General features: G+C 38.1%; 1 protein-coding gene across 1 annotated transcript in view; it reads right to left on the reverse strand.

Moving 5' to 3' along the window:
- atp11a (ATPase phospholipid transporting 11A) overlaps positions 1–25,650 on the reverse strand; it is a 101,183-nt gene that overhangs the window by 50,945 nt on the left and 24,588 nt on the right. The window contains 4 exon segments of the mRNA XM_036563381.1: positions 1,975–2,082; positions 3,461–3,541; positions 3,786–3,875; positions 4,286–4,408. Of these exon segments, the coding sequence (XP_036419274.1) occupies positions 1,975–2,082; positions 3,461–3,541; positions 3,786–3,875; positions 4,286–4,408 (402 nt within the window).

Genomic DNA, 25,650 nt, shown 5'->3' on the forward strand with positions numbered 1-25,650 from the left:
TCCACAATAAAAGAGGACTGAAATCTGAGCTGCTTCAGAAACAAAGCTGATCTGTCACATGTCTAAAGTAAAACGCGGGCTGCCTTCACTGATATTTGCTGGACGTGGGAAAAAGCAAGTGTCCTAGCGACGCCTCTGCAGCCAGATAATCACGGATTCCAAGTGCATCGTGGGTAACGTGGGGACGCTCTGCCATTCTGCTTGTCGTCATGCCAACCCACTGCTGCCAGACACTAACTAGGACAATAGGGTTAGCTGAATTGCATTATGGGGTAGAAAAATAACTTCTATTCTATAAACCAGTTAGCTATTAGAAGTTGCACTTATTCCTGGCCATAAAAAAGCATAAACATTTATATTTCATGATTTCTCCACTCACTCACGTACCATATTTCTTTGTAGAAAAGAACTATATGTAAATAATTACATATATTAGGCTAGAGCAGCTTAGCCCCACCCATTCACATTGATGTTATAAGAAATGTTTCGGTCTAGACTGCTATTTGAGTGAGGTGCAATATAAGGTAGCCAATCAGAACAGAAGTCATTTACATATCAGTCTTGAAGGCACAGTAAAAAAAAACAGCCAGTGTAATTCTAAGGGATGAATAAAGGCTGAAAACGGTCACACAAAAATGCATTATGACTGTTTCAGGTACATAAAACCACAGAAACGTCATAATACAAGACAAACGCAGGATATGAACCTTTAAGATTTGAATCTTCTTTTGCAGAAAGAAAAACATTTCTGCCCTGTTTTTATGATGGTTTGGCATCAAAACAACCAGAAAAAGTTGGAAGAGAGGACTCAAACCTTTTGCCTTGGAATGTAAATCTGATGTAAACTTATTCCGTAACTCAGTATACATTTAAATATATAATTAAGTACTTACATGTGAATAGTATAACAAAATAAAAGTAATAACTCTCTACTTCTAAGGCAAAACGCCAGCATTTTCATCTTAATTTCAGGTGCAGGAAAAAATGCTCACTGTCTTCTTCTGAACGTTTGTTGAATCGATGGGGTTTCTGTTCTTTTCTCAGTAATTACTGGAAATCTGAGTAATTATCTGTGGTAACTGACCATAAGCTACAGATACAGTGGACAGAGATTAGGTTGAAAAGCGCTGCAGTACTCTTTTAATCTCTGTAATTCAATTCTTCACTCGAATAACTACAAAGCAGATACCAAATATATTCTAATAGTTACTGAATAATAAGCCCAAAGAACCTAAATCCATGTTTTCTTTCTAATTAGGTTAGTCTTGCCCTTGTAGGCAATAATATACAATCACAAACTATGTTCTGTCAATAACATTCCAGTCACCAATAAATGAACAATATATTTCACCATATCTCTCCCCTTTTGTGGTAAACTGGGCAGTCCTTGTCTTGGTTAACACTCGTGTAAGCATTACCTTCATCAGTCACAAGGCTGAAGTTATATTACACACAGTTCTCAGACAGGTCTGATTAGCAGTTTTAAAACAGGGTACAGTTAGACAGTTTATTATATTTCCATCTGTTTTTTCCATTCAAACTTTGCTGGAAGTTTCAAATAACTCAGTTTTACCTAACTAATAAATCATAACTATTTTAATCTCATACAAAATGTTTAATATTTTATACTATGTTCTTGGGACTTTTAGATTAACAACGGAATTGTTTTACGAAGTTAAATAATAAGCCTGCAATATCAGGAAGTAAGCAAAGTGCAATTGGCTCACACAAAGCACCAGCACACAATATACTGACTGTAATATAAATGTGCATGTATCGAGGCATTGTGTCCACCAAAGGTCAGTGTCCTTCAGAGAGTACTTAGAGTGAATTCGCCTGGCATTTCTCAACGTGTCTTTCTGCTATATAATGGCTGACATTCAGGTCAATGGAGGTGAATGACATTTGGCTGCTTGCATTATTCATGTTCTGAAAATGTGGCGTGTGGGAATGTGTCATTAAGGTGACACGCACCTGCAGCTTGCGGCTCTGCTTCCGCACCACTTTACCGTGCTGGACCACATGAACTGGACACTGGTTGATGGCATTGTCCGCCTTGTGCCTGAGCCAGTCCTCATAGCCCTGAGAGAGAGAGAGAGAGAGAGAGAGAGAGAGAGAGAGAGAGAGAAGAAGACAGAAGGAGAGAAAGACACATGAAGTATAGTCATGAGGTTTGCAGTGAAGGATGTAAGAGATTAAAGCGATAGTTTGCTGAGAAATCAATTTCACACATTTTTTCCATTACTCCAAATGTAGTTGATTAGCTAAGGTATGTTTGAAGCAACAGACAAGTGACAAATAAAAAAAAAACCTGACAAAATAGATGGAGAAACATAACAAGTGCAGTTGCTTCCAAATATTTGCTCTGCAAGATACAATTAAGCAATTAACGTTCTACAATTAGTGACGTGTTATTCTTTGAGCTGGTTCTTTTAGGTGCAGTTTAGAAAGGTTTTTTAGGAAATTAAGACAAAACAAATGGTTCCGCCCCCCATTGTCCCTAAAACCTAATGCTTGTTGTGTTATTTTGTCTCTGGTTTTGTTCTTGGCAGTTTTCATGTAATTTTTTTTATCCATGTTTCCAAGTGTGCCTCGTTAATTCTTCTGATTTTTCATTTTTACCTGCCTCTGTTGATGACTGGATGGTGGATATGCCTGCGTTTTGCTCATCGGCCTATCCAAACTCATCCAGTGAAGCTACTAATCAACTTCTGACTTACTAGATGTTTTTAAATGTTACTAAAAAAGTAAATAACAGTAGACAAAATTTCTATTGAAAAATAAATGATAATGTCACTAATTCTGAGGACAAAGAGGGTTAATTATTGGAGCATGGACTGCAAGAGCTTCAGGATCAGACTCAGCAAGAGCAGTCCATCCACAACTACATATAGAGGGATGTTATAGCAGTTTATAAGCTGCTCATTACAAAGATGAATGCACATTTGAGAGTTCAGTGGTGTTAAATCCATTAACACCGATCTACAGAGATGTAGGAAAAAGTGATATAGTCAGAGGACGTGTCCTTCACCACACTGTCAGCAAGTGAGCAAGTGTATGTGTGGCAAACTGTCTGTCTCTCAAACACATTTACTTATGTGTTTTTCACACTCTATGATACACTGTCATCTACAGAAATGGACAAATAACTTGGTAGGGTGAGGTGATTTAATATGCAGTTGTAATGTGCCACGCACTACAGGGCAAACAATCAAAGGTCCTGTTCCTTATTATTGCACTGATTAGATGCTGTTTATATTCAGAAGCGCTTGATTGCAGAGTGGCGGACAGCGAAACCCTTTAATTGCAACCTTTTGCAACAATCAAATAAAAAGAACTTCCATGATTTCATTTAATATTTAATATGCAATCAGTTTTGCTGCATCATTGAGAGAATAAAGAAGAGCAAGAGAGTTAAAGAAAGAAAGAGAAAAAACAAAGAGCTTTTCTACCACCTCACCTGTTTGATGGCTGTCACAGTGATGACAAAAAAAAGCGGCAAACCACTGGTGATGGGACTGGTGGGAGTGTCAATAATCAACTGCAGAGAGAGAGAGAGAGAGAGAGAGAGAGAGAGAGAGAGAGAAAGAGAGACAAAGAAAAAGGAGAGGAGAAAGATAGAAAGAAAAAGGGAGACAAAGAAATAAAGAGAGAGAGAGAGAGAAACAGAGAGAGAGAGAGAGAGAGAGAGAGAGAGAGAGAGAGAGAGATTTTCCAGTACACTTTTCCAAATTCTGGCCCATAAAACACATTATAGAGTATAAAGTGATGTCGTTATTACTTACCTGAACAAGAAAGATGATAAGGAAGTAGAAATTTGCGATTCTTCTAAACTGCTCAAACAAATTCTTCGGTATAAAGTTCCAAAAAGTGTACTGTAAAAAGAGAAACAAACACAGAAACATTACAAAAACACATTAAATGAGTTTGTGCACATCAATGATCATGAGAACTCCACTCAAGTTCACCTTTCAATACAGGTGACATTACAGGAATCTAATGACTGTTGATTTTAGCTGACTGTATAATATTCTTTACAGATTCCTGATACTGCTTAAAATACCGATGTGGGCAACTGCCCAGTTGGACCACATTTCTTTACAGAAGAAAAAAATTCTTCTACGTTGAAAGAAAAAGACACTTTAGTTTGGTATCAGTAAAACCAAACAGGTGACTTTTTTGTAACAGTCGTTTTGTTTTGAGATGTCAGGGCGGCTTTTATAGCGTGTAGTAGTAGAGACAGTGTTGTGGTTCTGTTTTTGAGGATTATGCTGGAGCTTCACACCTTAGAGGAGACTATCCTGTTGTCAGGGTATCTCTGAGGGATGTAGGCCTCAGTGCCTGGCGGCGGCACTTTATGACCAATATACACAGTCCTGCTGTCCACCCAGTTCTCCTCCCCCGCACACTGTAGAGAAAAAGAGAAACAGACACAGAGAGAAGAATGGTTATTATTGATTTTCTCACTAGATAATTTAACCATTCATTTTATTTGAACTAATTTTTATTTATATTTTGTAGTGTTATGTTACTTCAGTTTTAATATTACTGTTCAGTGTCTTCGGCTTATCTTTCTATCTATCTATCTATCTATCTATCTATCTATGACATTATAAAAGAGGATCAATGGTTGATATATGAATGGCAAAGCTCATAACAGGCAAAATGGCGGCTGTATTACGGAAAGTCTCATCTCAGACACAGTAGCAAAAACAACTGACTTATTTTTTTGTTGTTTTAGCCAAACGCAGCAAAACATGTATGCAGTCTTTGACAGATTTTACCGCTGATTTTAAAGTTGCTTTTGAAAGTGTTGTTTTCAGTTTTTGGGTTACAGGTCATTCCTAAGTCTTGTCTTGTCTAAGGGGAAATAACTGCTTGAAGGGTTGCCAAGTCTGCCACTGAGTAGACAGATTTTCCTTTAAGGACTTTGTTTTTATCTGGCTAGCCTGCCAGGTAGTTCTCTAGAAAGCTAGCCAACTAACAAGCTAGCCATCTATCTAGAGAGCTTGCTAACTAGAAACAAACGTACAGACTCTGCTATAGCAGGTATGAGCAGCAAAGAGTTGGTATAACCTACGCCAGTGGTTTACAACAAGTGGGCCGCAATCCACCAGCAGACCGTTTATTGGGTCACTGGCCATTAGTTTTCTTTTTTCTTAACCACAAAGAATCGCGACAATATAGATGTTTAACCAAACGCTGGGCCATCTACAAGTGAAGCGGCAATCATATCTCAGACTAAGAAAACCGAGAAAACCAAGCATAAATGAAAGAAAGAAAATATGACTGTAACATGAGTAGCAACCACTGAGCTTCACATGCGCGGGAATAAAAAACAAGTAACTACAGCTCTGTGCTGTTTACTCAGAGGTCTTTTCAAATGAAGCTTTGAAACCCAACAACTTACATCACCACTTGGAGACTTGATCATAGTGAATATGTATCTAACCCTGTCGAATAGAGCCAGAACTCCATTTGCAGCCTGACATCCAACACTTGCTAGCTGTCAAACATCAGCTAACTCATTAGATGAGTCAGAAAATTATGAGCTTGGTAAAATCTTCTGGTGGGTTGCGGAACCTTTTGTGGTCATTTGCATCAGGCATGAGTTGCAAAAGGTTGGGGACCTCTGACCTAAACCATTTAGCCATTAACCACTAAAAAAACCATTATCCAGTTTCTGAAAATTTCTTAATTATATTTGAATGGCATCCTACTGCATCTGGACTGCTCATTTCATAGTGCAGTAATACAGCGGTACACCTGGCTGAACACATGCAGTCCCTCACACATTTACAGTCCCTCATTAAACATTCTATAAGAAGACGGTCATCACTTTTCCTTTTTAATGTCTGTAATATATGGAGACACATTGACCATCCAAAGCTCTGAGCCAACTCATCACCAGCAGCGTCTGCTCAATTACTCTCCATAGGCAATGGCTGGCTTCACACTCTTTTAACAGTTGCGCTCTAATACTCAAACTGTCCTGAGGCCAGTTCTGTCTTTTATAATAAGGTGAGAGGGTAAAGCTGCATCAGCATCATCCAACTGAAGCCACTGTAGAATATGCTGAAAGCCATAGTGGCTCAACAAAATAATACAAGACATACTATATGTCCAAAAATGTCCTGATACCCCACCTAAGCAGTGAATTCATCATGTCCAATGCCAAACGTAGGGGTATAACGCCCCCTAGGACTGGGCTGGGGAGGAATGGAACTGTGTTCTGTGGAACAAAAGTACCTTTGGGATAAGTTGGAGTGACATCTGTGTTGCAGAACCATCCAACATCAGTACCTGACCTCAAAACATTACTCTTGCATGACAAGGTTACAATTTTAAGAAAAATGTCCACCCCATAGCGTCTACTACATTGAGTCTCTCTAATCAAGCTCCATTCTGGGTCCACAGCCATACTGTAAAGTGAGTGATTGGAATGCGACCGGCTCCTGCCCCCTCCCACTCTGCCAGCTGCAGATTACATCAGGCCTAGCATCTTAAGCGCTTACGTAAGCTGGGAAATGTAGGCTATATAATCACTTCAAAGACTATTTAAATTCCCCCCTTGCTTGGCTTCTTTGTGATTTTGAAGAATTGTTATGCAATTTTTATTCTGCTTCCTTAAAAAGAATATTCCAATGTTTTTCTTCGAAAATATTAATGCATGGATGTATATATGCATGGATGAATGGATGGATTTGACTCACTGCAATGAGTGCTCTTAAATTAACATATTGTGCAAAAGAACATAGAGCAGTATTCTCCAACATTTGTTCCATCATCTCCATTTTTCGAAGCAGATAAAGAACATAATGTATGTAAATGTCTAATTTGCCTGACTATTTTACTGCTCCACACTCATTTGAATGCTGTGGGCTGTGTTGAGTTTCCACATATCATTGTTTTTCACTTTTCTCAGATCGAAGAACACAGCTCGTATGTTAGTTTGCTATCAAGCTAGCTATATAGTTAGTAAATAATGACTGTAATAATGCCTATGAAGCTAATAGTTAAATAACAATTTTATGCCAAAATGTGTTGCTGAATGTTAAAATACTGATTCATAATTATTCAACAACCTAAGGAAATTATATGTTTCAACTACTTCTCTACTTGTGGTTGCACAAAATAATGTTTAACCCAAAACTGGATGCTAGTTCTACACCTTGTGGAGGGGTATGGGAAATGTAGGCTATATTATCCTTGCTGAAAAAAAGACCATTAGAACCATTAGGATTAAAACTGACAGTTTTGCTTTCTAATGGGAATTGGCTTAATGGTTACCATTAGAGACCACTAGTTTTCTTGTAGGACACCTTTAAATCCCATGAGGAAACCATCAAATGCTTCTGTAATCGGTCCCAGAACACCTGTTAAACCATTAGAGTCCTTTTCACTGTGATATCAGCCCATCACGATACCATCACTGACTACTGGACACCACCAAGAACCAACAAAAACTTTTAAGGGTTTTTTATGATTATTTTTCACCAAAATCTGTAAACTGGTGGCGCAATCCTTTAAAGGGGACTATTTATGTTCAGAATATTGCAGTAGGAATGAATGGTAGCGACCATTTCTGAATACATGTGACTTGCCCCTCATCTCTTTCTTGGTTAAATAATAAACATTACATTGTTTAATATTAACATTTTATAACCATTACACCACAGAGGTAATACGTCACACCGACTAACGTCACACTCCAGATACTCATTTTGTCTTTTCTTTTTTCTTAGGCTTCCTCTGATCAAAGGACCACCAAAAGGTGCTTGAAAGGGCTTAACAGGAAGTTTACCTGGAGTTTCAGAGATGACTCACAAAATGTCATCATCTGTGACTGGTAGAGGAATGTAGCTCTAAAAACACAATGCTCACATATTACACCTTACACTTCCACACACTCAGCTGAGCATGACTTTAGGCAACATTCACTACATGCTGAAGGAGCTACATTTAACAGACATTCATATATTTAATACATCTAAAAAGCACATTTACTCAAGAACCACTGTAGCCAAAGAACTTGTGGCTTGAAAATACTAACAAAAACAACAGGTCAAAAATGAGAAAGTCTCAATGTGTATCGAAGGTTCAGTATCTTGCATTACTGCAGTGAGGTAAACAGTCAATACTCCAACCTTCGGACTTTCAGTTCTTTACTGAAATAGGCTAAACATTATTACGCTGTATTCCACCCACGGGTGAACTAAACAGTACAAGCTAATTTCTCTGCGATGTGCAGAAATGCATCAATCAGCAAATCTAAAACAAACAAACAAACAAACAAACAAACAAACATCACATCATCATTGTCAGATCTAAACTCTGTATCTCCTTTTTTAGCATCATTTTTAATAGCCAGCTGCTCCGGACAGTGTGGGAAATTTTATGACAAACGATCCAACAGAACTGGACTGGAATGAACTCTGTTAACCTAAAACATTAAAAGAGCGTTTTCAGCATTCAACACCCCTTCACCATACTCAGAGGGGGACTCTACACACTGTTTTGTGTTGCATGATCATATACGTTCATGAGTGTTATTCCACAGCTGTTTTCACTCCTGGTTCATTTGCTAAAGTCCACACTGAGTTTGTGTTTTTTGTGGCACTGTATCATTTTCATTTGATTCGGCTGGTTTCACACTGCAACAGCTGAAGTGCACCAAATTGCGCACGTCTGCAGCAGCAGAAGCTCTGGTTGCAGGAGCAATATGTGTGTCTATGAAGAGTCAGATGTTAAAACAGGTTATATGGACAGCGTGCTGCTAGAAGAATCTGAAAATTACGCTCTGCTGTACGGCTGTACAATGTTGACATAAAAATGCGATGCTCAATAAAGCTGTTGAGTAACATGATAACAATATGAGAAGCAACAAATTATGACTAAAATAGTGTGTCTCTGACAGAACAAGACACAAGTCTAGACTTTTTTTTAGATGTATAAAATCCAACTACTCCTTTAAGCAAGAAGCAAAATATAATTTATTTTAAATTATGTCATACTTTGCAGCTATAACAGCTTCCACTCTTCTGGGAAGCTTTCTACAAGATTTTGTTTTTTGGAGTTTTTTGGGAATTTTTGTCCATTCATTAAGAAGAGCATTTGCTGGCAATGTAATGACGTCTCTCTCGCGCTACATGTTCAGGGTAATTTGACCTGTTCTGTCACTGCAGCTCTTAACAAGTTGTTCATCACTGAAACATATACGCAATAACAATAACAACATGATTTATCATGCAGACCTACTCTGATGTTGACATCACGAAACCTGTGACTTTTGCTGGACCATGGTTCATTTTTTTAGTGCACACCCAAGTACGAGTGGAGTGTTCACACCTGCTGAATTGGACTGAACTAAAGGAAAACTTCAAACGGTCCTCACCAAACAAGATCGGTGTGAAGGCTCTTTAAGAGACAAATGGTAGTTAGAACTTGTAGAACCAGTTAAATGAATTGCCCTGTTCATGCTCCACCCACAAACACGTTCCTTTGAAATGCTGCAAGTTTGAACAAGCTTCACAGAACTCTGACAAAAGTCCCATTCATCCTAATGAGTTGAGGCTGGGGTTTCAATTCGGTACATAATGTTGAGTCTCCAGTTTCAAATGTTGTAGTAAATCAAAACCAGGCAGGTTGGAAACGACAATGAATTTGCGACCATGTTACCTGTATCTGAAATCACCCAAAAATAAAAAAGCCTACACCCGACCTGTCCAAATAAATATGATCTGACATGGAAAACAGACTGTGAAGTTCCTTAAAATACATAGAAATTGTGCAGAAAAAATGTGTAAAATTTGCAGAAAAATTATCCATAATTTAACATTTTTTTTAATCATCTTAAATGGATTTTTTGCCAAACACTCTGAAAGGTTTGTCAAACTCAGCAACAGTTGCTACAAAAGAACCCATTTGTGGGCAGAGCATTGATAGGTCAATTAAAAGCGTTTATAACTCAGTTCAGCTTTGTGGCATTTGTGTGGATTTAAGAGGAAGGGAGGGAACAGCTGGTCAGAGAAGCTCTCTCTACTCTGAGCCCTCATAATCACACCTAATCCAGTCTGCCCTTAGCACACACACACACACACACCACACACACACACACACACACACACACTGTAACAGAGTAAGACACCAAGCTATGCTAACACACAGTCTAATGCTGTTTCTGTGCTCAGCTGAGGAGAATTAATTCTGCTACTTTAACACACCAAACTAACATATCACAATCCTCAACAGTGAGACTATCCTTTTACTCCAACTGACACTGACACAGCGAGAAATAAACAAACATGGTGATCAGTTCAGTTCCACACTGCTCACTCCCATCCTAGAGAACACAGATACACAACTAAAGCCTGTTCAATATTCCAACTTTTGTCACCACAAAAAATCCTGATTAACAATATTGGACAATATCATTTAACACATGCTTTACTGACATGACTGAAGTGCCAAATTTCATAAAACAAAAAAATGCAACAATAGAAACTCACCATCTTAAATAATAAAAACATTACAGTAACAGTGTAACAGTGCACTGCGGCACTGTAATATTGTCTGAATTTTTAGCCTTTTTGGTTTCACATGTTCTGATATCTTTTTAATGACTTAATTTAATTAGTTTTATAACCTTAACTGTGTAAAAAAAGCACTTTAGTTTAACATCAGCTGTTTGAAATGTATGATAAATATCGCTGTTGTCCGAAGAAAACCTCGTATCTCCAAAATGATAACTTTACAGGAAAAGGAAAAAACCTATTTTTCTTTTAATGTAAGTCAACGGAACCAGACATTTTTCCAAATCGTTTTAGGCCGTTTCTTTTCGTCATTCATCATGAAATTTACACACAATGTAAAGGACAACAGGCATTTTCAAATTATGTTAAAAACTGAAAAACGACAAAAATGGAGTTACGAGGATTTCTTCCGACAGCAGTGATATATTACTCGAGATAAATATTAATCACTCATTAACTAATTAGCCCTTCTCAATCCTGTGTACAGTTTTTTTATTAAACTTTTCTAGCCAAATGATAATAAACACACATACATGTTAAGTACAGGGGTGACATTAGGTTTGCAGATGGAGAACGAGGCATGCAGGAGGAGTGTGCCCCAGTTACAGATCCTATCAGGTTACACACACACACACACACACACACACACACACACACACACACACACACACACACACACACACCAACCAGCTGACCGGGTAAACTTATATACCTGCCATCCACAGCTCAACTTCACTCAGTGTACACACACACACACACAAACACACAGCAACTTTCAACGTTCAGTCATTTTACAGCACAAGCACCTTTACTTTAAGTGCTGTATTATTCACCAATGTAAACACGCTCGGCACACAAAGAAAAGATTCAGTAAGTGATTCTTTAAGTGGTTAGTGAAGGCAATGGTCATATATTGAACTGTGACAAAGAACTACCTGACTGGTTCTTTTCATAGTTATATGGTTCTTGTCTTGGTTGGAAAGGATGTTGTTAATAGTTCTTAAAAGAATCTTTAAAAAAAAAACGATCTAAAAAAGGGCTCTGCTATTGTTACAAGTCAAAGAACCTTTTTATTTGTACCCTTTTTTAGTAGAACCCTTTCACTAGCAGTGTATAATAAAAGTAGGCAATATGACAAAAATACCTAAAGACGTTTACAATTTTTTTTGCTAACATATTTAAATGGACAACATGCTATGAAAAACCATGCAAAAATAAGTTCCATCGCCACACCCCAAAAGGCAATTCACACTGTCAGTATGTATTTATGTACCAAATTTAAATTTGTTATATATGATCTCTTTATATCCCTTACAGTTAAACAGGCTGCTTTTGTTATCATACCTTCAAGACTGATATATGTAAAGAAACCTCTGTTCTGATTGGCCAGCCTGTGTTACGTTGTGTGTAAATGTGCTGATGGTTGTGACACCACATCCATGATGAATTCCAAAACAAGCCTTTTAAAAATGGTCCTACACAGCACCAAAAAGCATTCTGCAACTGATACAAGGCTTTCTCTGGTAAATACAGGACCTTTGTGGCAAAGGGTGTATAGGAAAGGTGGGTGATATGGCTTAAATCACAACACCTGAAGACATTTATGAAATTCCTTAACTCTTTTTTAAGATTTGCCAATATGTTTGAACAGACAAAAAGCTATGGAAAACCACGAGTAGGGCCTGCAGTGTTTTGTTATTTTTTAAATTCACACAAAAATACACTATTTAAGAAACAACAGCCAGAGAAATGTCAATATTGAAAGGGAGTCGTCACTTTTCAATCATTTTAATAGTCTCTCCTGTGTGCGCAAATCTGTCGTGTAAGAAGCTAACAGTACATTCCTTATTGGATTATATCAATCAAGTCTCCACAGGTTCCAGCGTAAGCACTCTAGAGGGTTAACAGGCAGGTTAGTGAGGCTAAAGCAGCAGGTGGAGCTGATCTGAGCGAACAAAAGGAAAGGCGAACGGAGACGAAGCTGAAAACAGAAGCTTCAGGGCTTGAAATTAAATTTGAGGACCATGACCCTAAAAATGAACATTTCACTGAGCCAGTCAGTCTGTGTGTGTGTGAGTGAGCAAATGTGTGTGTATGCATGAGGAGATAGTGAGCACCTCAGGACATCAGTGCAGGTAGTACTGAGTGATAAATCATGTGGTATCGATTTTTAGTTTTAGCTGCATTGATCACTACTTATAAAATCAGTAGTTAGGAATCAGGAATCTGATTGGCTGAGCCACATGAAGTCGTTTGTAAAATATTCACGCACATATACTGCCTCAAAAACATCAACTGAATACAAATCAATGTTAACTGCAAATCATAATGCATGTATTTCTAAGTGGAGGGAGGGTCTCTGAGCTAGCTGAGCATCTTCTGTCAATGACATAAGGAGGAGGTGACACATGATTTTGGTATTTTTCCTGCCTGCTGGTACACGGCGATGTAATCAAAACTCAGAGGACGTTTTAGAGGCAGGTAGAAGTTTGTACATTTTAATAGAAAACTAAGGGAAAACAAGAATTTTGTCTTTTAAATTATATGACATGATAAATTGTGCTAAAAATGACCAGGAACACAAACTAACAAGGTAATAAAAAGTCAGCTATCATTTCAACTGTAAAAACCATCATGTTGCTTGGCAATCATGTGTAACCAAACATTGTTTGGTGTGAATTGTTGATTGTGAATTTCAATATTTCTTTAACGCTGGTGTATTTTACGATAACGCTTTTTGTCACTGATTTACAAAAACATGCCTAACAATGTGGTGGTAAAATCACTGTAGCCACCAGCTTCTCATAGCTTATTGCTCTGACATGTATGTATGTTATGTACTGGACAGTTTAAAAACAGTTTAAAATATGTAAAAACTAAATAAATTGTAAGTATCTTTTTTTATAGATGTGCTTTCTGCCTGGTTAACCTTTACAATGTTGTAATACAAATACAAAGTTCCATTACAATACCATAAACATGTTGTGGAAGAGATCATATGTTATCGTGAGTTGTGGTGACTGACTGTCCAGCGCTATAATGCTGTCATGTTACCATTACCCCTCATTACATTTCATAGTGTTTAGAGTTATTATGGCTGACTAGAGTACACAGCAAAAGGCAGCATGTGACATAAGCTGTCATAACATCAAAGACTATAACATCTACCATGACAATTACTGGTAACACGGCACTGTTGTATTACTGAACAAGATCTCTTATGACATGTTTATAGCATGGTTATGTCAATGTTATGTAGCAGTGTATTAGCATATAGAGTAGCATAGAACTAATGTAAACTTAAATATCATCTGATACCATGATATAACGAGATATTCCTAATATGCTGTGACTTTAGGAATTCTATCAGGACTACCCCTTCAGCCACTTCAGCCACATCTGCTGAAAATAGTGGGGTTTCATTCCCGTAACATAACACAGTGCTCCACTATTTGGCGCTCCGTCATCGCTGAAACAGGATACGCACCCAGTCGTATATTAATACACTGATGGCACCCCCTTTTGCTAATGGACAGAATATACGCTTATAACAGCAAAACATGCCCGACGACGAGAAGAAAACAGATTAAGTTACCTACGAAGACTGGACAGGTGTAATAAGTCATGCTGTCAACACCACACACGCAGGATTCTCTCTGCACACTGTCATTTATGAGGGCAGCGGTTGGGCCACACGACTGTGGGCCAGAAGACGTGATGCAGCATGAAAGGGATACGTGTGTGGGTTTTACTACTGCTGCTGCGTGCGTTACGGGTCTGTAGTCTGCTGAGCTCTACCCCCAACCCAAGTCCATTTATAACGTTACTCTGAGTTTATATAACCAAAAGCAGTTCTAAGGGCAGAGCTAAACCACTATAGGCAGAAAGGGTGGTCACATGCTTGTGACATCACACTCATGATAAATTCATAATTTCCACATATGGACCGGGGAGTGAACGTTACACTTTGAAACTTATTTACATACTGTTATTTTAACAAAAACACAGTTTTCACCTTATATGAACACCTCCATCGGCCACATTCCCCCTCCTCTAGGCTTCACGTACCACCGTTACCTTCTCTCCAGCTTTCACTTCTTTTTCTCTCCCTCTCTCTATAAAGAAGTTGCTAGATCTTTCCCTGGCCTCTTTCACTGTCCTCCTTTCAGCTCTTCTGTCTCTGTCTCCTAAAGTTCGCATACATTCTCTCCCTCTGATTGGCTGACAATGTAGAACTCAGACAGGAGCCCAATCATCTCCATCTGAGTCACGAGTACCAACTTCACTCGCACAAAGCCCTACTGTCTCACCCTGCCAGAGAGAGAGAGAGAGAGAGAGAGAGAGAGAGAGAGAGAGAGAGAGAGAGAGAGAGAGAGAGAACAAAGAGGCAGAAAGCTACAGAGAGGGAGAGAATAAAAGAAAGAAAATGAAAAATGAAAAGAGAAGAAAAAAACAAACAAACAAAGAGAAAGAACAGAACGAGAGAGGGGCATGGACAGAGAAAGAAACAAAAAGAGAGAAAGAAGGACAAGAGAGAAAGAAAATGAACAAGACACAAACAGAGGGAAACAGAACCAAAAAGAGACAGGACAAAGAAAAAAGGGAAAACAGAAAAAGAGAGATAGAGAGGGACGATATATAGTGTGAGTGACAGACATATATATATATATATATATATATATATATATATATATATATATATATATATATGTGTGTGTCTGTCTGTCACTCACACTATATATATATATATATATATATATATATATATATATATATATATATATAGAGAGAGAGAGAGAGAGAGAGAGGGGGGGGGAGAGAGAGAGAGAGAGAGAGCAGTAATTATGTCAACAGGCCTAGACTGACATGCTTGTAAAAAGTTTTTATCCTCAAAACATGTAACAAAAAAAGGCCACAACACACATAACAATTCCCTGGTTTTCATGAGTAAGAGTAAGCATTGGCCTACTTGTATTCTGCGTAATGTTTTGTCTCTCTCTCTCTCTCACACACAAACAGGGAGTTGTTGTCTTGAAAAGATGCCAGATTTGAACGCCCACTCGTACACAAAGTGTGCATGGTGGCCCTTTCACCCTCACACCCACACTCTTAGCAGCTACCACTAACTCACTCTCTCTCTCTCTCTCTCTCACACACACACACACACACCACAGGGGCCGAAAACAAGGAAAACAACCGTGAAAGGATGTGATTACTGTATGTACTGGAATTGTTGCCAAGTGTGAACATTAACCGGAATATGTTACTGGAATAAACTGGTACATGAACTCAAACAGTCGTTCCATTGGCAGACAAAGTCCCAGTTGTGCCCCATCTACATACTCTATGTGAATATACCTCTCTTTTTCCAGGACATGTTGTTTCTTGGGCCATAAAATACAGATCCAGCTGGAAATTTCAGAATTGCCTAAAATGTCTGGGATTTGGCTTTGGCTTCCTGTTGACATTTGCTTTCTCACCCCTATTTGGCCCCAGGGTCCAAACTATCCAACCAAAATGTGGCTACACTTTGGTTAAAAATACATCAAAATGAATAAAATACAGATATTTTAGCAAAGTAGCCAGCGTTATCCAAAAGGTATGATAACTATGTCATCAATTATCAATTAATCGTATCGGTCTAATTCATATATCTGTCCAATGCCAACATCAATGTTTTGAGCAAATATCTGCTGATACTGATATTATTCCATAGTCATTGTGCATCCCTATTTGATAAATGACACTGACAGAAAATGACAAGGTTAACAGTGGTAGTAAGCTACCATATGATGCGCAAAGTGTTAACTTTTCTTTAAACCGCTACCTTTCAGACTGCTACCAATTGGCAAACAGCATGTTAAGTTGTTAAATAATCTTAAACAAACTTTGCATACATGGTTTCTAACACTGTACAACATACTATTCACTTTAATAATGGACAAAAATGAATAAAACTCAGGCTGCTGCTGTTTTAACTAAGTATGCTTATCCATGTTTTAGGCTTGTCAACTACTTTGGTCTTCATGTGCAGGTGTGTGAGCCCAGGAGCATGTCAGGTACAGGTGAAGCTAACAGCTGAGAGGCTAAGAGCAGCAGACGCCTGTAGGGCCAAATTACCCGGCTGCTCGGATTTAAAGCTAAGACGCGCTAAACGTGTGAGCCGCTTACACATACAGGCATCTAGAAATGTAGTGAGAGAGTAGGGGGAAAAAAAGGGAAAAAGGGAATGAGAGTGAGTCAGATAGAAGAATATATCACTCAAAATGTCAACTTTCATTTGACTTGTTGAGCCACCCTTCACCACGGCAAACGTGACAAACGAGCCTGGAGCGGCCCGTTATGTAAGCCACTTAATAAAGTTAGTCTTTCCTTGGCTAGCACTCAAACTTTCGCACAGCAACCACGCAGCCAGTGGTGACTGCTCTCATGAGCAACTGAGTACATTTAACAAGGCCTCGGAGTAGCAGCATTTATCTTTAAGTGAAAAATTGTTCACACTGCTGAAAAAGTGTCATATCAAAGCAAGAGGCTTGTCTCCAGAGGAGTCCACATAGTGCTCGTTACTGAAGAAAAAAGTGGGAAAAAACCTTAGAGGTATAACAAGAAGCCTTTTTGTCAGTTAGCCACAAAACCTGTCAGCCAGAACCCTGAATCGCAACAATTTTACATCAGCACAATTCAGATTTTTTTCTTGCCTGATCACCCTGAACAACCTCAAATGTAGAATATATGGAAATTAAAGGAATACTAAAAATGGTAGCATTTGCTAACAATGAATAACAGCTGGTGGGATTCAGTTAGCATTTTCGATATGGGATCATGCTAACAGGTCCAGGGCTAACTTTTACTCATTTTAGCCACAGTTCTCTTTCATTCTAAAAGCAGTCCAGTTTAAAATGAACATGTCAAAGAGTTCATACTGAAATCCGCACGGAGTTTAGAAAATAAATAAGCTTTGCTAATACATTGTTAATAATGAAGAATTGCTGTTGCAGGTCAGTTAGCATCACAGAAATTAGATCATGCGAACTGGTCCTTGCTAGCTTCTACTCATTTTAGCCACAATCTTAAGTTCTCTTTCATTCTAAAAGCGGTCCAGTTTGAAATAAACACAACAAAATGTTAAGTACATACTGAAATCCTCATCCTCCTCAAACAAAAAAAAAAATACACTACTAATTACCAATACATTGCTAATAATGAATAATTTAGCATTTATCATGCATTTAGCATTACAGGAATTAGACCATGCTCACAGGTCCATGCTAGCTTTTTTTTCATCGTTAGCCACAAGGACTGGTTTGTTTTTTCTCTCTTCAGATTAATGGAGAATATGTTGTATCTGGTTCCATATAGAGCCTTTTTGAAAGTGGTTTAAAGTAGCACCAAAAAGGGTTCTGCTATTGTTACGATGGCATGCTTGTAACAATAAAAGAACCCCTTTTGGTACTATACAGAACCATTTTCAAAAAGGTTCTATACAGAACCATATACAACACATTCTCCATCAATCTGACGAACCAGTTGGTTCTTTGAGCGTCTTTACTAAAGAGCCACTGAAGAAGCATCTTTTTAAAGAGTGTATGTGAACTATCTCCTGCTGCTCTGGAGAAACCAAACGCCGCTGGTTGGAGACCAGCTTTGCTGTTTGTTTTTTGCCATCTGGTCGAACTCTCAGATCAGTGCAAACTGGGCACAGATCGCAACATATCAAACTGATGGGAGAAATGAGCATTGTTACTCTCTAGCTGGTTATTCATCTCCTACTGGCATTTTAATCAAGTTTCAGCTCTTGCTCCGCTGGCGCTGGTCCAGGCATGATAATGTGACCAGCTCATGAACTCTCATGAATAACCCCAAAACTCCAGACTCAACTGTTTACCGAGGCTTCAATACTGAGTCATTCTAATTATGTACAAGTTCAATGTAACAGTACACAGAACAGTTTTGTAGACAAAATGCTACAAAACATCAACTTCTTTATATTATAAATACTTCAACATCAACAAAAACAAAAATGCACCAACAATACATGCAATGATCCTGTTTTGAGATCGTATCAGATCATCACTGTCTCCATGGAACAGTTGGTCTCCATTTCAAATGGCATTGTTATTTATGACAACACAATGTACAGTTCTGTGCAAAAGTCTTAAGACCACTCTTCATTAATTTAATTATCCAGTTCAAACAGCCATTAAGTAGAAGTTATTCATTTTTCAGAAGATATTACTAAGTAGATTAGATATAAGATACTCTTCATGCATAAGGAAGGAGAAAGTCAAAGGAAAAATGAGTAAAAACAGAAATTTCTAAAACTTAAAAGATATAGAGAGAAGAGAAAAGCTCCACTCTTGCTTCAGATCTTTTCACACTATGAGTCTAAAAGGATGTGTAGCTGTCAAGAAGCTCTTACTGAGAAAAGGAGATACACAGAAGATGACGAATAAAAAGGAAGAACATTTGCAAATCACATTTTCAAACAAAGAAGCTGCTGGTGTTCTCAGATTAATGAATGGTCCATTAAACCCATGAGTCCAGACCTCAACATCACTGAATGTGTTTGGGATTATTTGGACCGTAAGAAGCAGAAAATGCAACCAACTTCTAAGACTGAACTTTGGAGGAGTGGAAAAATATCCCTGCAGGTTTTTTTGAAAAACTGAAAGCAAGTCTGCTGAATAGAATGGATTGATTAAGCTGTGATTAAAGTAAAGTTTGGACACACTAAACACGGAAAAAAATGATATTATTATTAACTGTTAAAGAAAATATATTTTTTCTGCTTTTCTTCCCTGATGCTGCAAAATTAATAACTCAATGGTGGTTTTGACTGGTCTCGAATTTTGCATAGTACTGTACCCTACATGCTAATAAAATATTTATCCACAGCGTAAAAAAATACAATACATCCAGTTGGACAGCAGATATATGCATTGCTTGGTGGAATTTAATATCCTGACACAGTGTGTATGGATCACTGCTAAATAAGATGAAACCACTACTGATCATTGACAGACATGCACAAGCATTACATAACCTGTATTATCAGTAAACCAACATAATTTAATGAATTTTTGTAAAAGGTAAACAAGAGATTTCTTTGAAGCTTTTATGTTGTATTTATTCTGATCCAGTGGGCTAATTTGCTAATTTGTCAGTGTGGACTGAAAAAGCAAAGTGAAAAGAAAATGTTTCAGTCTTTACATCAAATCTGCTGATGTATCTATTACACACTTAGAAGCATCAGTGTTGTAACAAGACCTTATAAGCGTCTTCATTGACGTCATAGAAATCAAACGTAGTGCATCTGTGGCCATGTGTATCCAAGCAACAACATGCCAGGCTACACACACTCACCATATGACAAATTGAAAGATCCAAACCCTCTGAGAGGCAAACAAAGCAAAGAAAAGGCTGCAGGCATTAAAACATAATATCCTTTTTCCTTTTTACATTATGTATTCTAAACACTGTACAGCCAGCACAGTGTGATAACAGAAGCCCATCCGTCTTAGCCACTATAAAAGAACAGAAATGTGGGCTCTAAGCTGGCAAATGCTTTCATTGATTCAGTTTGAGCTTTTAAAACTCATAAGGATTAGGTAACCCGTCTGCGTTTTAATCAAATCTTAACTTGTGCTTAGTCTGCGCTATGGCCATTTTGCAGGAAACCAGACACTATTTTCTATTTCTATCACTTTTTTTCTTAAACAGAGTTATTTCTGGTGCTCAGATTGCAGAAATAGAGTGGATTTATAGATAAATTATAGGAAAATATAGGCAGAAAAAAACAAGAGTTTTTGCATTCAAGAAAAAGTACAGTATCTATCTGTCATATCTTCTTGTCAGAAAGATCAGACAGTACACTATTAGATTTATAAATCATGCAGTCTGATTCAACATTAAAACATTAAAAATGCATTCTTTTCTGGACGATACAAATGTCCTCAGGTGTAAACTTTCAACAATATAGGAATTAGATATGGGCAATATGACAACATGTTCTTGTTACTGTGAGAAATTTATGTCACGATACGTTTTTGTGAGTACATCATGAGTATCATCAGCTCTTCTACAACACTGAATGACTGAATGCATCATAAAAAAGACAGATTTAGAACTACATATTTTATACTTATACATATTTACAGCCTGCCTTTAATTGTAACTATAGTAACAAGTAGCCGACTGCAGCTTATTATGCAACCATATTAATTTTTTTCTTTACCAATTATATGTTTTTTTTCCTCCTGATTCTTCCAAAATTATTTATTTCTGCCATGTTAAATAAAAATAAAATCTTTTTAGTAGTATAACAGGTGCTGTTGTTTTGTTGGTGCATTTTACTCATTCCAACTTGTTCATAAAACTAAAGACCATGACGCATAACACAAATAATAACACATAATATCGTTCAAAAGTTTTTCAGTCATTTTAAACCACCAAGTTGGCAGATAAATGTGGAAGAGGATTCTGATATACTAGACCTGTGCAACTATATAAATTGCACATTGCACAGATCATGACTTTTTATGGCCACTCAAACACATGAGTGCACTTACCCTCCATGCTGTTTACATCAGAAAACTGCAATACATATCAGTCAAAATAAAAACAACAAAGCCGATAGCAATCTCAGCTGATTCCAATTGTACAGCTCTATTATACAAAATTACAAAAATGATTAATATAAAAAGTGATACCAAACTTTTGAACACTAGTGTATTGGGCATCATAAAAAGGTCTTCAATTATAATGTGATGTTATTTTGGCCACACCACCCACCCTTAGCAGGGACTTGCCAGCACTCAGATTTGCTCCTTTTATTTTCACTTTGTCTAGCGGGAAATGTGGAGAGGTAAAAAGGGGTTAACCTCTTAAATAGCCAGGCGGGCCCTGAGTTACATTACATACTTCTATAACCTAAGAATAGCTCAGCCAGTTTGCACTGAAGTCCCTGTAGTAGAATAATAAGCCTCAATATGTAATAATCCTGGGATTTTAAGGGGTTAAACAGAGAGCACAGTGATGGAGAGAGAGAAACAGAAAGAGAAAGATACAGAGCAATGCTGTTAATATTTCATGTAAGGAGTGCCAGTGGAGAGGTCTGATCGTTGTAAAGTCAGACAGCAGCATGAGAGCAGGTTTACACAAGATAGCGTTTCAGCCTTCAGTTAGTGTCTCCAGCATGGAGGGAGAGCAAGGGAGGCATGCTGGTCAGATCAATTGAACAATAGCAGATAAAGAGAAATTACAAGCTGACCAAAAACAGACATCTGTGGGTGGTGATAGATGATTTACAGCGTTTCAGGACAGGCCTCCAAAACTAGGTCTGCAAGCCCAGCCCAGCAACACCCATCAGGTTGATAGTGCTACTTGAACATGTCAGTGATGAAGAGTGAAGACTCAGTCATGAGCAGGAGAGCAGAGGAAATTAAAGCTGCACTATGTAAGCTTTTTTTGTGTTAAAACTGAAAGAAGAAGCATTACTGAGTCAGGAAAAAAAAACATCTAAAATACCTAAAATATGGTAAAGATGAAATAATCATTTAAAATCAGATTTTGTGAGTTTTTCCACATCACATCATACATCTTTACATTTTAACATCTTACACACAGGCTCAAAAAGAAGGTCTGGCTCGATGTTTAGTTCTCAAGTGCAAAACCACTATACTGATGAAGATATGGTGACAACAGTAGATAATTCACTCCCATCCTCAGAAGACACACCTTCAGTTCTATTAGAATACTATTTTAACACCACAATCATCAGATTCATCCACTCTGGGAAGGGTCCGAAGCACGACTGACATTACAAATGTACAGCTGCAAGGGTCTCCAAATGCCCAAATCTTACATAGTGTAGCTTTAAGAAACTACTGTCATTGATCTGGAAAGTTACCACGATTCATATTTCCAAATGATCAATGTTTTACATTACTCAAAAAAATTCTATACCTGAGCCCACTACGAACTCTATTGGTCTTAATTCACCTCATGCAAAAGATTCATTCTGCTTTGTACAGCTTTCTCTTATTTGTTCTCAGATATAAATGCAGCGTAGAGCATGCTAGCTAGCAATCTGGAACAATAGGAAATTTACTTGGACTGAATGAGGCAATTAAGGCCAATATTGTCACCTTAAATTAGAGCTCCAACACAGATAGTCAGGAGTGGAGTTTCAACAGCTATTACTATTACAGAGGTGTCACCATGGCCAGGAGCCGCCTGCTTTTACACAAAGGGACCATTTGACTGACATGAAAAGGACCAACCATAAACTACTGATTTTGTACACCATGTGGGCAGATACTTGTGTTCTCTCTAGAAATGTGGCAACTGTGTGCTATTGGTGACTTGCTAATGTTTAGCTTGATTTACAGAAGTTTGTTTCCCATCAGACTGAAAAAACAGATGCATGGAAGCATGTGATTTCATAAAAATGGACAAAAGTATCAATGGTTCAAATGTCTTTGTTGTTTTCAGGTATTAAACGTCAGATTTTACAAGTTTTACTGTGAAAATGTGAAAAAAATGGATATAAAGGGACATTTCCTACGAAAATAAAGACAAGCGGGAGAATTCAAAATGATCACGCAAACTGCTGATTCATTTAGAAGGAAAATTTCAACTTTTTTAAAAAAGTTTAATCAAGTAATCATGTCAGCTCTACTTGCAATGCATTAACAATCAATGCGACTTGGTTAAAGTGTGAGATGGGTAAAGATTAAGTTATTAATATCTCGATTCATCAAAACACCCACAGAAATGCTCATGTAAAACTGTGATTGGTCAAGATACTCACAGCATGCAGTAAAACACTTCGATTGGTTAAAAATACTAATTTGCATATTGCGGCCTTCTGCAATTTTACTACTGCAAAGACCAATATTCCAATAACAATTAACAAATGGCATGTTGTGAACCTCAAACTGAGCCAAACTGCTACCTGCATAAGACAAAACTGCAAAACCAGGCACATATAAAAGGTCTGAAAGTGGAGCTGAAGCACAAAAAGCAGACCAGCATCTGCTCCATCCTACACACTGATAACTGGCATAAAATATAGCCCTCTTCTAACACAACCCACACACATCCTGCCATTGATTCGGCCAAAGCCTGAACAGCATTTATCGAGATTGCATGTGACTCATCGCAGCTTTATGCCCACTGTGGTCACTAGTGATAAAAGATATCTGCACTGTCCAGTGCGCCGGTCTTTAATGGCTGTAACCGAGGTTGCATCTGAATAAAGGCAGGTGCAGTTAGTGAGAACAAGAAAAGGTCCAAACAAGTCTTTAGCAAATATCGCCAGGCCAACAATCTAGACTAAGCCAAAAGCACTACAGCGTAAGCAGGAACAAGCCTGAAACTAGGTAGGGAAGATCAGGCCAAGAATGCTAGCAGAGGAGGGAGCAGAAGAGGGAATTTGTTTTGTACAGCTAGCTGCTTTCAAATTATCACTAAGTAATACCATGTAAACCTCTCAAGAGAACACTAGTCATCTGAACAAACATGCAAGCAAGACTGCTTAACAGAAATCATATAGCTGCTAGTAAAATGTAGCTAAGCTGTAGCTCCCTATGGTAGCATCTTCTATAACTAACAAGAGGGAAGGGAAGAATGCTGGCAAAGGAGGGAGCTGAAGTTTATTTTATATCTAGCTTCTTTCAAACAATATTAGCACTAAGACATTCCATGTTAACCTCTGAGGAGAATGCTAGCCATGTGAATAAACATGCTAGAAAGACTGTTTGTGGGAGACCATGCAGCTTCAAGTAAAGACAGCTAAGCTATAGCTCCCTCAGCTACCTCCTAAAATTAGGGAAATATTAGGCCAAAAACAATGTTTTCTTCTGTTTCTCCTCCTTCTTGTTGATTTCTTCTGTTATGAAAATTTACAATGTCTTTCCTTTATGTGTTCTAATAAATTCTGTGTTAACCTGTAAGGAGAACACCAGCCATCTGAACAAACATGCCAGCAAACCCGGTAAGAAGTTTAGGCAAAGAAAGCTAGGAATAATGATAACTTGAAGAGAGGGTTTATTTTTTCAGCTAGCTGCAGCGTTTCCTTTCCTTTCTTTTTCTGCTCGTTGACTACTTCCACAATTAAATAAGTTCATCTTTCCTGTAGATGTTCTAAGAAGCAGATTTTGACGTTAACCTCTGAGGAGAACACCAGCCATCTAAACATGCTAACAAGAAGGCTTAATGGAGACCAAGCAGCTGCTGGTAAAGTTTGCTAAGTGCTAGCTCCCTACGCTAGCTTTCTCAATCCCAGCCCATAATGTAGAATTACAGTCCTCTAACTGGAAGGTGAGTCACTGTGCACTCTCCAGCTGTGCTCTCCATCTGTTTGCCACTACTGTGCCCATATATATATATATATATATATAGAGAGAGAGAGAGAGAGAGAGAAAAATAAACAAAAAGAGAGAAAGAGTGAGAGAGTCTGAAAGCCACTAGCTTGATTGATCCAACTTTTTCCAACCTATAATGGTCCCCTCTTGGCATTCCTTACCGTTTAGTGCTGTCTCCGTCGTAACCCAATGCAATTAGCATGCTAGCTCTCAGTTATGCAGGAGCTTGCCCTCTCTCGGGGAATGTCAAACTGATGCTTTGCTTGTGTACATAAAATATTGAAGTGCTGGAGCTAGCGTCCATTACCGTAAAGTGTGCACTTTCTTGTAAAGGTCCCTTATTAGACAGCACAGTAAACAAGGAGCTATATGGAGACTGGAGGCTAAGGGATGCCAGTCGATGAAAAAGCTAATGAACTTGCTAGTTTACAAGGTTTAAAAGGAGTTACAGGACAAAATCCTATACCTAAAGGGATTTGCGAGTTTGACGTGGATTTAATGTGCATATATGTGAGCTCAAGCTAAAGAAAAGGAAGTAATGGAAGCTGACTTACTTGAGGGGGGTTAAATGAGTGCAAACTGGGTATGAATTATAAATGCTAATGTGCAGTTTTTGGCCTTTCCAGTCATTGCAAAGGGTAGCGTCCAAAGAATGTACAGGATTTTTGCACATGACTTCTCTAAAAGGTCAGTTCAGGGCCACATAACATCAAATAACATACTTGTAGCTAGCTAACAGGCTAATCACTGAG

This window comes from Colossoma macropomum, unplaced genomic scaffold (genome assembly GCF_904425465.1).
Source record: "Colossoma macropomum unplaced genomic scaffold, Colossoma_macropomum, whole genome shotgun sequence".
In the NCBI taxonomy this organism is placed as follows: Eukaryota; Metazoa; Chordata; class Actinopteri; order Characiformes; family Serrasalmidae; genus Colossoma; species Colossoma macropomum.